The sequence below is a fragment of the Ruditapes philippinarum genome, unplaced genomic scaffold (assembly GCF_026571515.1).
Source record: "Ruditapes philippinarum isolate M1 unplaced genomic scaffold, ASM2657151v2 ctg110_1_1_1_1, whole genome shotgun sequence".
Taxonomy (NCBI): Eukaryota; Metazoa; Mollusca; class Bivalvia; order Venerida; family Veneridae; genus Ruditapes; species Ruditapes philippinarum.
In genome coordinates, this window is record NW_026856488.1 from 391,603 (window position 1) to 406,044 (window position 14,442).

The window sequence follows — 14,442 nt, forward strand, 5'->3', positions numbered from 1 at the left end:
GTTAAATATCCAGGGGAGGTAAACAGGTCAAACCTTGTCCCGTATCAGAAGTGTGTTGCTGACCGTGTTGTGCCGCGGCTGCCGCAGTTTTAGCCGCGTATAGATTCGCCTCCTCCTGCGCTTTCCCGATATTTTTCTTGTATCTAATACGCTTGTTACCAAACCAGTTAGATACCTGAAACAGATTGCAAATAATTCTCTATCACCATTGTTACAACAATAAAAATCTCACATGCACTCAAAAAGTTAAAATATTTGGGTTAAAAGGTTAAAGAGAATTTTCATAATCTAAAACTCAAATCTCAGAGATCTGATTGGTCAGAAACCAGCACAGAATGTAAATTGTAAAACTCCAGATTCGGGACAGGACTAAAATAGTTTTTTATAACCTCGAGGCCCGTAAAATAGCTCTCGTAATTCTGTGAATCTATACATATTCTGAAACATTTTTTTCTTATTACATAATGGAAGCATCAATAACGATTTTAAGTATTTTCAATCAAGAACAAGCTCTAAAACAAAAACATGCCCCTGAAAAAATGTAGTACTAATTATGTGAATATTAAACCAGAAATTATTTTACATCAAACAAACAGTAACAAAGATTCGAATGATATGCAAAGTATAACATTGTCATTTAACACTGAAAATTAACAAAGAATAATTATTTTTTACAAGAAAGTAACTAAATAAACTTCAATTCATGCCCTTTCACCCTAAAAATCCTGGTTCGAGGATTCAATAGAATAAATAAGCAGAGAAATTTATGCCGTTTAACCCTGCTGGAAAGTGATTAGCCATTGCCATCAGTATATATACATGTCCCTCTTAAGAGGCTCATGAAAGTGATTTGCTTTTGAGACTTAACTAAGTATCCCGTTTGCCCAGGGTTTATACTACTGGTCGCTCAATTTTTGTATTTTGGTATCAAAATCGCTTAAGCTTTCCCATGGACTGTTCCCAGTCTGAAGAACGAGCACGTCCGGAGTAAGTTTGTACTTGTAAATACTAGCGGATTAATGGATTTGTCGAGCCCTGACTATTCCACAAATCCAGAACACAAATATAGCAGGTAAAGTTTGAATATAGGGTGAAAAGGTTAACTAATATCACTGGATATCTTTGAACTTGTGGGTTAGCTCTTTATTTATACAGGATTTCAGTTGTTGTTGTTGATTTTTATTTTAGCTTCTCTTTATTTTTTTTAAACATCTTTTTGTCACATAGTCTGTATGAAATATAGGTAAATTTAAAGAATATAAAAGGAAAACTTATATTAAATTGTATTGAAATACTGTATTCTTAGCATGAACCAAACTCTGGCAAAATTTAAGTTCTTTCCTATATAACGTAAAATGTAATATTTTAAAAAACACTGGTGTTTCAACTATCAATTTTACATCGCTTCAAGATTCCTAATTCTTCCAACACAATTTTCCACTTAATAATGTTAATAATTATTATATCATACATAAAATATTACTCAGTTTAATTTACGCTGACATAATTGAAACCTTAATTTCATTTGATACCAAAAAAAAAAAAGAAATTTAAAAAAAAAAAATTTTCAGGGGCGCAAAATGATAAACCTTGTATTTTCTACATTGCATGAATTATTTTAGAGTGCTATGTCAAATATATCATTATGTATCAATTTCATTTCATCGTAGACATTCACAAGTGATAACAACTCTATTTGATACGGTAGCAACTTGATTAAAACTTTTACGCGATTTTTTTTTTATCTTAAATATGTATCAAATTTTAATTACGTACTTGTTGGTATGCATCGAGAAACTTAAAATGAGATTAAAACACCATTAAAATGATACTTAAGACGAGAATAAATGACACGCTCAAGTTGCGTGAATATATTCCGCAAGTATACAGATGTCTCATCATAATACAAACCCTCGTTAGAATCTTAAATAGGCATTTACCTGCCTTGACTGATTTATGATGTTCCAATTAAACTTAATTAAGTTATAATACTGGGAAAAAATGTTTTTAATATCTACTGCAGCTTCTGTAAAGAGCATGTTGACAGTAATAAAAATTTGCTTCATCATTTTCTTGTACTTGCGGCCCACACTCGACGAGTCATTTTAGCACCTTAATATTATGTCTTTACTAATTTTTATAACAGAAGATTTCATAAAGCAATGAAATTTTCAGACTATTTTCAACAATTTAAGTCTGATATCTCTGTTGAACAATTTTTATTTACCTATCTTTTTGTAACATAATGATGGTCTTCAACTGAACAGAACCATCTTTAAAAGCCTTAAAAAGCTAGCATCTGACAGGTCTTGACCAGTATATTTAAGGACAAAGTTAGAAAGGTTTTAAAATCTGTACCTTAATTTTCCTATTTTAAGAAAAATATCTATATAACAGATCTTGTAATATGTACATACTGTAAGGCTTTCAAAACCAGGCTTTCAAAACCAGGCATTGATTTGTCATCTATTTTTAGAAACCGGATAATATTTTTTTACAGTTCTTGGGATGTACAAGCACCATAAATAAATCATTATAGCATCTTTCTGGGACATAAACACTTTCTAAACTGTGATAAAACTCCAATTATCCAATTTCTTTGAAAGTCAGATTTTACTTGACGAACTTATCAAAGTTAATGGGCTAGAATAGAAGATTAAGTGTGCTGATTTTGGAACATGGTTCATGTAAAAGAACCGAGAAATTTAAATCAAGTACATCAAAATTTTGTAAGAATTTTCCTTCAGATTGTCTGGATTCCTATTTCAGTGGAAATAAGTTAGCAATTACAGCAAATGCTTTAATGAATATTAATTTCTTTAACTGATTTCTTTAATTTGCAAGGAAACAGTAAAGATGTATTAAATGAGGGACCAATGGCCGTTGTAGTTAAAACACTCACATTATTTACAATTTTCAAGGAATTTTTTAATTAGTTTCCATATTCAAGCTATTCGAGCCTACTGGATGAAAATGTAGATTACCTATAATTAATATGTTGAACCTTATAAAAATATATCAATGGAGCCAACAAAGTAAATCTAAAAATTTAACTTTTCTCATTCATTTTGGACTTAATTCATTCAGTTGCTATCACCCTATGTCATCCTTCATTTCTCTAATCTATGTTTTACACTAATTTAACATCAGTCTTTCAATAAGATTTTAATAATACACTCTATTTTCAAGCCGATTCAACCCATTCGATATACAGAAATCGCACAACAATGCTTCTTAACAGTTAAAAAATTCATTTGCAAATGACCCCAGATGTCAAAGGTCGCCATTGTACGAAAAGAGCAGTGTCTTGTAAAGTCACCCCTCCTGCCCTATTGTATATAACTACATTAATGACATTTTGACCTTAAAGGAATGCATGGAAGTACTCATTATGCGAGAAGTTAATGAACGCTGTTTGGTGTAAATAAACCCTTAGAAAACAATAAATGCAAAATGACTGAAAAGCTCATGAATATTACCATAAACACGCATTTTTGTTTTTTTTACTGTGAGTTAGCATTTAAAAAGGTAAAAACATTTATACTAATGAAAAATCATTACCGATTAACTATTTATCTAGCTAACGCTTTAAACCGAAAAGTTTTTTTCTTTGATCATATTTTTAGTGACCGATCACGTAAAATTGATATAATTATCTCCCTTTTATCTCGTAAAACAGCCATTAAATGACTTACAAATACTGTGAAATATTTCTTTTCACTCTGGCCGAGTTTGACACGTGTGATTAATGATCGTGAACAAACTGTATCATTATAAATACAATGTATATAGCATCCCCTTCTGTGAAAGGTGACCGCTTTTGTTACGCCATGAAAAGGGAGCCGACAAAACGTATTAAATATCGCAATTAGCGTGAAGGTGGTTGGATAATGATGCCCGTTTCAAGAATGTTTAAGGGATTCTGTTACTATTTAAATACAGGCAATTGATGGATAATGTTGGAAGAAAACATAAGCTGTGATTCAACAATAAATATTTACGTATATGTATATGTATTTTGACTTAACAACACCTATTTATCATATTAACTTAACATCAGGTAAAGATTATTCCTTATTCATTAATTTCAGCATAATATTTTTCCTTATCCATTGTTTTAACTTTTCATCAGACAAAAACTTTTATTTATTCATTGTTTTAACTTATCATCAGCCAAATATTGTTCGTTATTCGTCATTCTCAAAGATCTTTCCTTATTCTTATTCCCATTATTAACTGCCAAATCTTTTACATTAATTCAATTTTTTCATAATAAGCAAGTATTTTTTTCACCAAGAAAAAATTAACACTTCTCAATGAAGCCAAAATAATAAGGAAAAACCAGAAAAAAAATCTTTTGGTCACTTTTTATTACATAAAAAAGCAAAAAGAATTTGGCCAATGACCTTCTTCAAAGGCACTAATACAGTTACACTATCTACATAAATATATTTCATAAATTATTATATTTAACATGCACTGTCAGGGTAATGAAATTTTAGGAGAAAAAAAAATTTCCATCTTCTTCAAGTGTGCATGACAAAATAATTTGTCATAAATTTCTACAGGTAGAGCAGGTACATCAGTCTTAATTTGTCTTTATTTATTCACAGATTTTCATTTCTTGATTTTTATGGCATACTGACATTATTAAGGTCATTATTGTGATATTTTAGTGTTATTGGTCGACCTCAGGTGTCCTTCCATGTAATTTTGTAGGCAGTAACGCGTATGTAAGTAGAAACAGCATTTTTTCCCCAATCTTGCATATTATATAGATTTGCTATATAATTTTGTCTTTATATATAAATCCAAAACCCCTGGCAGGTTTTTAACATTTAAACTATTGATACCATTGATGAACATGTACAACTATAAGGAGTTGAGTGCTTCAACACCCCCCCCCCCCCACACACACACACTTTTAGGAAATTATGGCGAGGGAGAGGGAAAATTGTTTTGCAGAGGGGATAATAGAGAAAAATGAATCTCAAATAATAGGGAAACAATTTTTTTTTGTGACCTGCTTGAATGAAAATTTCCTTTCATAAAAAGGGTGAAATACTAATCTCAAATATCCGAAATAGTAAAAGTACAACTTTAAATATAGCCCCACCTCCAAAATACCAAACTCAATGATATGTAACATGAAATATTAAAACTATTGGCATACAATAATTTTTTTATAAAATGTCAATGTATTATTTCATACTCGGGTGATATGGACAGTTATGTATGCGTTGACTATACTTTAAATGAGTTATCCAATAAGGTTCTACAAAAACTGATTTATTATGACCTGTTATTACTCAAGGATGACTTTTCGTTACACCTGCCTTGAGTAAATTCTGTTATCTCGCAATAAAATCTAGCCTGTCATCGCTAGATGAACCATATTTCATACTCGAAGATCATTATCTCAATCTCAAGTCAAAACTCAAGCAGATAACTATCATGTGAAGGCACACGCCTAATAAAATTGCAACCAAATTAGTTCGTACACGTTCTTAACGGAAGGCAACAACCTTACGATGGCCAAACTTTAAATTCGCAATAAAAAAAATAAGAACAAGTTTTTTCCAACGGCAGACAATATATGATGAAGCAACAACTTTTTTAAACATGAAAGCCTGAACTACCTAAAAAGACAGCACTTTTTTTTTAACTTTACTAAAAAGCTTTAATACAAAGCTTACTTATGGATTAGTATCAGTATTAAGTATCATCGTAATGAAAAAATATAGATTTATAAAAAAACGAACAAAACCAAAGAAAAACAAATTTTAATGACTAATTAAAATCTAAGGGTTGGGAAAGTTTTGGTTAAGTAGGTTATAATTAAAAGAGTCATAAAACAGATCTACACTACCTCATCTGCATAATTTATGACATGAAAATGTAATAAAACAATGAAAATTTATAGCAAATTGCACCTTTGTACTGCCCTTTCAGAAAGGACATGAAAATATTACACAATTACGTATTCGTATAAAATTATATACCTAATTATCATAATGAGGTCAGATCCGTTAATGTCTGATTTCAGACATAAATTAACGTTTAATTTCTTCCTTAAAACCGTGCTTTTTACATAATATTCAAATTATTTTCATTTCCCTTAAAAGTACTATCATTACTAAGGTGCCTGGTAATAATTACATAGGATTAAAGTTTTAACTAATTTACTACGAAACAATTTCAAACTTAACCTTAGTACAGGACCATCTTTTCATTCATTTTGAAATTTCATTTCAAATCACTTTCATTTTTTGCCTCGTACATCTCTAAAGAAACACAAACCTGCTGATAGTTAAGCCAGTTCATTCCGGCTACAACCGGAATTCCGACCACAACCGGAAAATGAGTTCCTGTATACATAAGAGCTGAAAACCCTAAGCAATGTTATTTACATATGAATACAATACAAAGTGTTATCAATCAAGAGTATAGAATTATTACGATTATTCGAATAAGGACAGACCTGTGACACGGTGATATTACACTTTCGGGCCAATTCTTCCTTTGCCTCCTCACTAGGATAGGGGTTACTCAGGTGTGAATAAAAGTATTCATTTAGTACTTCTGTAGCTTGTTTACTAAAATTGCGCCTCTTTCTCCTGTTGTATAAATAATCAATAGAAAAACAAGCTAAAAAATTGCTTTTTTAAATATTTTTTTTGTAAGAACAGAGATGCTGGCTGAAGAGATCTGCAAAAAAAGTCAATGGCTTTTAGCTTGTAACAAAAATAATGCTGATATTTATAACGAATATCTTTTCTGAAATTTTTTTTTCTTCGTAATTTATAACTTATTGATTTGCGATATAAAATGAAATTAAAGCTCAATACATAACCAGGCAAAATAACTGAACGTTGTTTCAAACTGTGTGATATTTGTCCAAAACTATTTCATAAGTGCATTATTAAGCTAATTCCAGAAATCGACAACTTTTTTCAAGTCATCATTCATCCTTTACAAAAAAAAATATTAAAATTTCAAAATCGCAACAAAAAAAATTATGCCTTATTTTTTGCAGAAAGCCAACATCTCTGAACACACTTTTGATGAAAAATGAACAACAAAACAAACGTGGACACACCTGCGAAATGGTAATTTGACACTTTCGGGCCAATTCCTCCTTAGCTTCTTCACTAGGGTACGGATTACTCAGATGGGAGTAGAAATAATCATTTAGCATTTCTATTGCTTGCTTACTAAAATTTCGCCGCTTTCGCCTGTACAGAAATATATATAGATATTTCGAAGTCGTACAGCTTTTAAAATAAATATTTGGTGTGCAAAAAAAAAAAGATTATTAGAATGTCAATATTTATAAGGAGCTTTAATGGTAAGAAAGCTAATTTATTTTTAATGTCCAATTCCATCTTGTTTGTTTCAGTTCATTATTATATGAATATTTTTAGAAACTAAGGTGCATTAAGCCTCAAAAGCTCTATTGTTGAAATTTTTTTGTTCATACTTCTCAAAAGCCTTGAATTTTTGGTGTTCTTACACAGTAAATATATCCAACATAGTATAACTTAAAATGGAAACATATTAAACCGATAACAAAGAAATAAATTGAGAATATATTCAAAATCTGTGAGAACCCAGTTTAGAAGTAAAACAAGAAAAGTTTATTCTGGAAAAACAGAGCGGGCGAACAATTTGAAATTTGCACACAAGTATAGATTTGTATAGACCTACATGGCTTAAAAAAAAATCTAAAAAAAAAATCCAATATCTATCATGTAAAAAATCTCTCAGTCTGCCTTTCCTTCAGAGAAAAAAATCATATTAATTTCCGAGACTCAATGCGCCTTTCAAAATACAACATGGTATTGAATGAAATTCACTCACATATTTATAAAGATTCTGCATACACTTCAAACAGATGTGAAATGGACATTAAAAGTAGTATTGAAAGTTTATACAGAATTTTTTTTTTTAGTTCCATTGTGTAGGAACCAATAAGCTTACAGACACACTCTTGAATCCATTCCTGGAAAGCAACCAGTACTAAGCAATTGGTGTACAGTTACTATGCAAACGGTGTAAAGTTTCTTCCATAAGTAAAAAATGCCTTGCTTCAGACAGGGCTTGAACCCAGTCAAGGCCAGCAATCCTTAGATTACTTAAGTCATGTCGCCACTAACCCTTTATATATAAAAGAAGATAATGACTTGTCTATGTTGAGAATATAGAGCTTGGAGCAAGCATACACGTCAATGCAAACTAACCAGTATCTACCATTTCCTAATATTGAAGGCAGGGCCAGTTCATTACATAAATACATCATGTCAAACGCTAAGAGTTTACTATATATTCATAATATCATCATAACTCTTCTCATTAAGTCCTTACGGTTAAAAACAGACTTAATTTTTATCAATGCATTTTCTCAATATTTCAAATATGAAGCATTCAAATTCATTTACAAATATACAGTAAGCTTATTAGCATCATCCATATTACATATAAACTAAACTGTCTTACTCTAAAGCTATAAATCTTCACAAAATCTTCTCAGCATTACCAAATATTTCACTCAAGTAAAAATTGCCTGTCTTGCAGAATTTTTCCCATTCGGATATATATCATAACAATTCAAGATTTTGAGTAAAATTTGAATGATTCTTCTTCGTATTGAATTAATTTCCACTAAGTATACATAATAATCTCTGATGTGTCAATCGCAGATGATTTATCAAATGAAATTTGCACAAAGTCAAGCTATATAACTAAGATTATGCTGTTTTTGTCAAGTAATCGTAAAAACCGTAAAAATTCACTCACCTGGCGTCAAGGAATCGAGATCTCAGAATCATCACCGCTTCACACGTGCTCTGTTTTAGCTGCATTTCTATGGCCGCAAACTTTTTTCTGATTATGCTCACCATGCGTTCAATCTCTTTGGGGGCAATGGGACGTGTACGACTTTGTTCTCGTAACAAGTTTACAACATGTGTCGTGAATTCGCTGCATGCCTGAAAAAGAAATGTATATATCCGTCAGTGATATGACAATATTTTCAATCAAATAACCTCCCTTTTTTCTCACACACCATCTTTTCTAGTCACAATAAACAAGAGCTGTCGGTAGGACAGCAACGCTCGACTATTCTTAGTGCTTGATAGTAAAAAAATGCTTGATACAGTTACCTCCTCCTGTTTACAGGTTGGGGTCATGATGATGAACAAGTGTGCAAAGTTTCAAAGCCATATGTCTATGGACTTTGAAAATATTTGAACTATTACAAAAACTTTAACGTTAATTCTAAGTCGAAAAAGGTGCATAATTCTGTCAAAATGCTTGATAGAGTTACCTCCTCCTGTCTACAGGTTGGGGTCATGATGGTGAACAAGTGTGCAAAGTTTCAAAGCCATATGTCAATGGACTTTGAAAATATTTGAACTATTACAAAAACTTTAACGTAAATTCTAAGTCGAAAAAGGGGCATAATTCTGTCAAAATGCTTGATAGAGTTACCTTCTCCTGTCTACAGGTTGGGGTCATGATGGTGAACAAGTGTGCAAAGTTTCAAAGCCATATGTCAATGGACTTTGAAAATATTTGAACTATTACAAAAACTTTAACATAAGTGGTTACGCCGACGCCGACGCTCGGGTGACTGCAATAGCTCTACTTATTCTTATCGAATAGTCGAGCTAAATATGCAAAGCATGCATTCTTTCTTTAATCAAATAATACTAACATTACCCAGTACCTACCTTACTTCCACTGACCTGTCTTACCACTGAAGCTATTTCATGACTTTTTATGACTAACCCTTTTTTCCCCGTCAATCCGCAATATTTGGTCAATCTTGGACAATAAGTCATTCTTCACATCAAACATCTTTTACAATGCATTTTTTTTATAAACAAATGCCATATATAATCCGTAAAATATCCGCCTAAACTTACTGGTACTTACCTTATTTACTTTCACAGAAAATCTAACTGAACTCCTGCACCATGATAAAGATAAAACTTCAACAGAAAAATTACCATCAAATAATTTCATTTTAACAAGCAGAAATAAAACAGTTTTTTACTGCTTACTTAAAAAAGTTTTTTTTGTTAAAAACATCAAGCTTATCGTGACTCATCCATTTAATTTGTTGAATTGTTGAATTTTGAAATCAATATTTTCTTACCTTCCATGTATGTGTATATGAATGTGATATCTTTTGCATTTCACATAACATAATACTTACCATACTGTAAATTGTTTTTAGTCTCTTAATATATTTAGCTACACCTTAGTTATTAAGAATCCTATTAGTGTTACTGTGATGACAAATTTTACCTCATTTAACAATATAAGTTACCACTGTACCTATACTTTGTATAACTTTCACAATACATCGCACATGAAATACAATACGATAGACCATACCTCTACTATGATTTACCATATCTCTACTATTGTATTCCATACCTCAAATTATGATATAACATACCTCTACTATGTATAATGATATACCATACCTCAGTAATGATATACATGTATATAGCAAACCTCAGATATGATAAACCATATCTCAAGTTATGATATACCATTCCTCAGTAACAATATAAATTATATATACCCTACCTGAATAATGATATAGCATACCTCAGTAACAATATATTTATACCATTACTCATGTTATAACCTCCACTACACTATTCCATATCTCTACTTGGATATCATTATCATATCACAAAAATCATATTCAATATACATGAACCTCTATTAGAGATATACTTCAGTGATTTTTTTTTCAATTTTAAAAACAACCTGTGGCTTTCTGAAGGTGAAAATATAGCGCAGTAAATCAGAAAAGAGGGAAATCTGAAGTCAAATTTCAATAACTAAGAATGAAATTTAAGCACACATTTTATAAACTTTTCAATTTCAGTTCAATTTAGCATGCATGGTACAAAGCAGAGTCTATTTATAGGGACTTTGAGCTGCTCTCAAGTCATCATGGTTCTGGTGAAGAACTGCACAGGGCATTTCAGGGGGAAATATAAGCACTTTTAGGGGAAAATATATCTATTTTGGACTAGGGGAAGCAGCCTTTATTCAGCTGTAAAATACAGGGGAAAAAATCACTGTACTTATATGTTACATAACATAATATTGGTTGAAATGATTTCATACTGATATAACCTTTTAAACCTTATGTGGAACTCTCTTAAACTTCATTTATACATTTGAAAAATATCAAATTAATTCTCATTAAACATTAAAGTTGTCTTCATGTCATAAAAAAATATTCTATATTTTCTCAGAAATCCAGTAAATTACAATATAGGAATGGAAAAATGAACATAACTTTCCACAGTAGTAGATCACTTACCGTCTTGACCTTTTCAATATCCATGTTCACACATTACATTTATATAAGTAAAATTGCTGATTTATATACTTAGTTGAATAAATGAGAAAATGTTTAAAAATATTTAAATATAGGAGAAAATGTTCTTGTGTCACCTATATAAATTTCTTGAGAACACACTTGATATAAGCAGAGATAATCAAGAAATGTAAAAAGGTAAATTTAGACAAGATCAATGCATGCAGTGTTAACACTTGTCTCTTAAACTGCCCACCTTTGACAAAATTCTAGGTTTAAAAGGGCATAACTCCAAATATATAGTTTTCAGAATTATTCCCCTTGTCTTACAACTGCCTTATGTCATGATAAGCAAGAATTTTAAGTTTCATAATGACACCTTGAAAATTGTTATGGTCTAGATTGAAGTTTTTGAACAACAATGACAACAACACAGCTATCATCAGGGCTCATCCGGAAGGGCGATTCAGGCGAAAACTTCGCCGTGTATATTCCAATTTCGCTCTTCCGATTGATCAAAGAGAAGTCAACATCGCCGATAAAGTCTTAATTCCCATATAGTAATTACTTAGCGATGTAAAGAGCAGAGATTGTATCCGCCCATATGACGACCGCTAATTATCATAATCCAATCAGAGCGTCGCTTTATTCTACCCTTCTACCTGTAAGCGAAGCGATAGACCGCCTACTCTAAACAGTAAATAACGAGAGCATCGGCCCGAAACGGTATAATTGTGTAATAGTTTTGCGAGTTTAATACGGGATTTGGCGATAATTATAAAAAAATTTTCCCCGATTATCTAAACAAGTACAATCTTCCCTAATTGATGTACACGATGCACTTCGATGGTGGGTTTTTAACCCGAGTAAAGGCGATGTGCAATGGATTTTTCACGGCTATCACAAAACTGTTAGTCAATTAAAAATAATCAATTTCATTAATGATCAGCAAGCAGATTAAAAACTTAATCATAGTTTTGAATGATTTCAGTCTGTTAACATCAATTTTGACTGTAAAATTGTTATGTCGCTCACGTCATGGCAGTACAAGGCGAAATGCCGTAACCGAGCAGTAAGAAAGTTACTGATTCTGATACGCGAAAATTTAAGAAAGCCAATTCGCAAAAATCTTGCTATTGGTATGTTGTAGACAGTAGGGGTGTTTGGCATTGTTCTCTTTGTAGAAATGCCAAATTTGACACAGTTTACGCACGTGGGCAAGACATCCCGGCTTAACTACATATCGGTCGTATATCATGTATATAACAACAACATTTGTCTGGAAAGAAGTGTTCTTATTGTTTCAAAATAAATTCGTAAATATGACGCTCAGATTAAGATTTATAAATATTGTAAATTTTAAAAAGCATTATTTATAAAGATATTACCGAATTTAACATTTCATGAAAATAAAGGGAGGTAATTAGAAATTAATTTTCTACAATTTCTCAGTCAAATTTTTCAATAAGAAATGAATGTATGTAATTTTAGTGATCAAATATAATGTGCACAAATGTTTGCAGTACATATTTTACATATTCTTTGATGTTTGAAAATTGTTTTATAAGCATAATTATATGCATATAAATGTGGCATTACAACATTCAGACTAAGAGAGAAATTTCTGTTACCAGAACAGAATAGAACAGATATTATTAATCATTGTCCAATGTGACTTCATCTTTTCTTTTAAAAGTGAGGAAAGTAAAGTAAAAAATATGAAATTGATTTTATCATCATCCTTTCTTACACATTATTATCAACAAATGTACATGAAAATATATAAACACATATTTAGAGAAAGCTTAGATGCAATTGCCTGATCAACTACTAAATAATTAATCTACTTTTAATTAATACTACTATTAATTAATGAACTGGAGAAATATTATAAGTGATGTTGATTGTGTTTATATTACAATTAAAGGATGTATAGCCATGCATGTTAATGCATACACATTGGGTTGTTTCCCTTCTCCCTAATTTTCGCGAGGTTGTCACTTCTCCCTAAAATTTCCCCCCAGGATGAGCCCTGATCATAATAGCTCAACTTTCTCTTTATATGAGAAACTAGAAATGAGCGCTTTTGAAATATGTGTGAAATGCTTAAAGACACATCACTTAATGTATTCCTTGAAATTAAAAGCCCATTGCAATCCTATTGATAGAATTTTTTACAACCAGATCATTTGGTAGAATTATCAATAGTTGCATAACAGAGGCAGTATGTCAAACCATTCTCTTATTAATCTGTCTCTTGGCAAATCTATACTATAAATTGTGTTAATCTACACTACCAATTGTGTTAATCTACATTACAAATTTGGCAAGTCTACAATACAAAATCAGCAAGTCTACTAATTAAATTGTGTAAATCTACAGTACAAATAGCGTAAGTCTATAATACAAATAGAGAAATCTACAATACAAAATTGAGATATCTACAATACAAATTTGACAAGTGAACAATACAAATTGAGAAAACTACAATACAAATTAGGCAAATGTACCATAATTATACTATGGGTAAATCTATCCCTCTCATGAAATTGGGCAAATTTATGATTATCATTGGATAAATCTACAATAAACACTAGTAAAATCCAATTTCGCTTAATTTGACAATTGACAAATCTGGAAAAAATGCAAAATTTCACTAAATTGGTAGGAAATTTGACAGGGGTAAAATCAATACCATAAATAAAATTTGATCTCATCGACAAACAAACAGAGAAAAGAATAGTAACACGTATATATTATGTTAATGCATAGTAGTAGGAGACCGCTACCTGGTCATATTTTGCCATTTCCGTCTGGTATATGCTGCGTATCCGTGCGAGCTTTGCTTGGTAATCGTTATTTTGCAGGTCCGTCCCCTCAGAATCCGGCTATATTACAATACACAATGAGGCAGGCATAAATATATATGTGGTACACGTTTTTTTATGAAACAGATGCATATTAAAATGTGTAAGTGTATGGCAGGGGTGTTACGAAAGTTCTGGAAGTAAACGCGTTGATTGTTTTCATTACTTATATAATTGTTAAAGAAAAACCCAAAGTATTAATGAAATAATTTTTTTAAACTGAAAATA

At 31.2% G+C, this 14,442-nt stretch overlaps 1 protein-coding gene across 9 annotated transcripts in view; it reads right to left on the reverse strand.

Annotated features, from left to right (window-relative positions):
• LOC132746723 (pre-B-cell leukemia transcription factor 1-like) overlaps positions 1–14,442 on the reverse strand; it is a 46,296-nt gene that overhangs the window by 15,861 nt on the left and 15,993 nt on the right. For 4 of the 9 annotated variants that reach the window (XM_060735968.1, XM_060735960.1, XM_060735962.1 and 1 more), the window contains exons 4-7: positions 14,137–14,235; positions 8,797–8,987; positions 6,482–6,617; positions 34–175 (exon numbers count right to left, since the gene is read on the reverse strand). In XM_060735968.1, the coding sequence (XP_060591951.1) occupies positions 34–175; positions 6,482–6,617; positions 8,797–8,987; positions 14,137–14,235 (568 nt within the window). Of the gene's footprint in view, positions 1–33; positions 176–6,481; positions 6,618–7,099; positions 7,236–8,796; positions 8,988–14,136; positions 14,236–14,442 lie in introns of all 9 variants that reach the window. The other 5 variants (XM_060735966.1, XM_060735965.1, XM_060735961.1 and 2 more) reach the window with 4 other exon arrangements.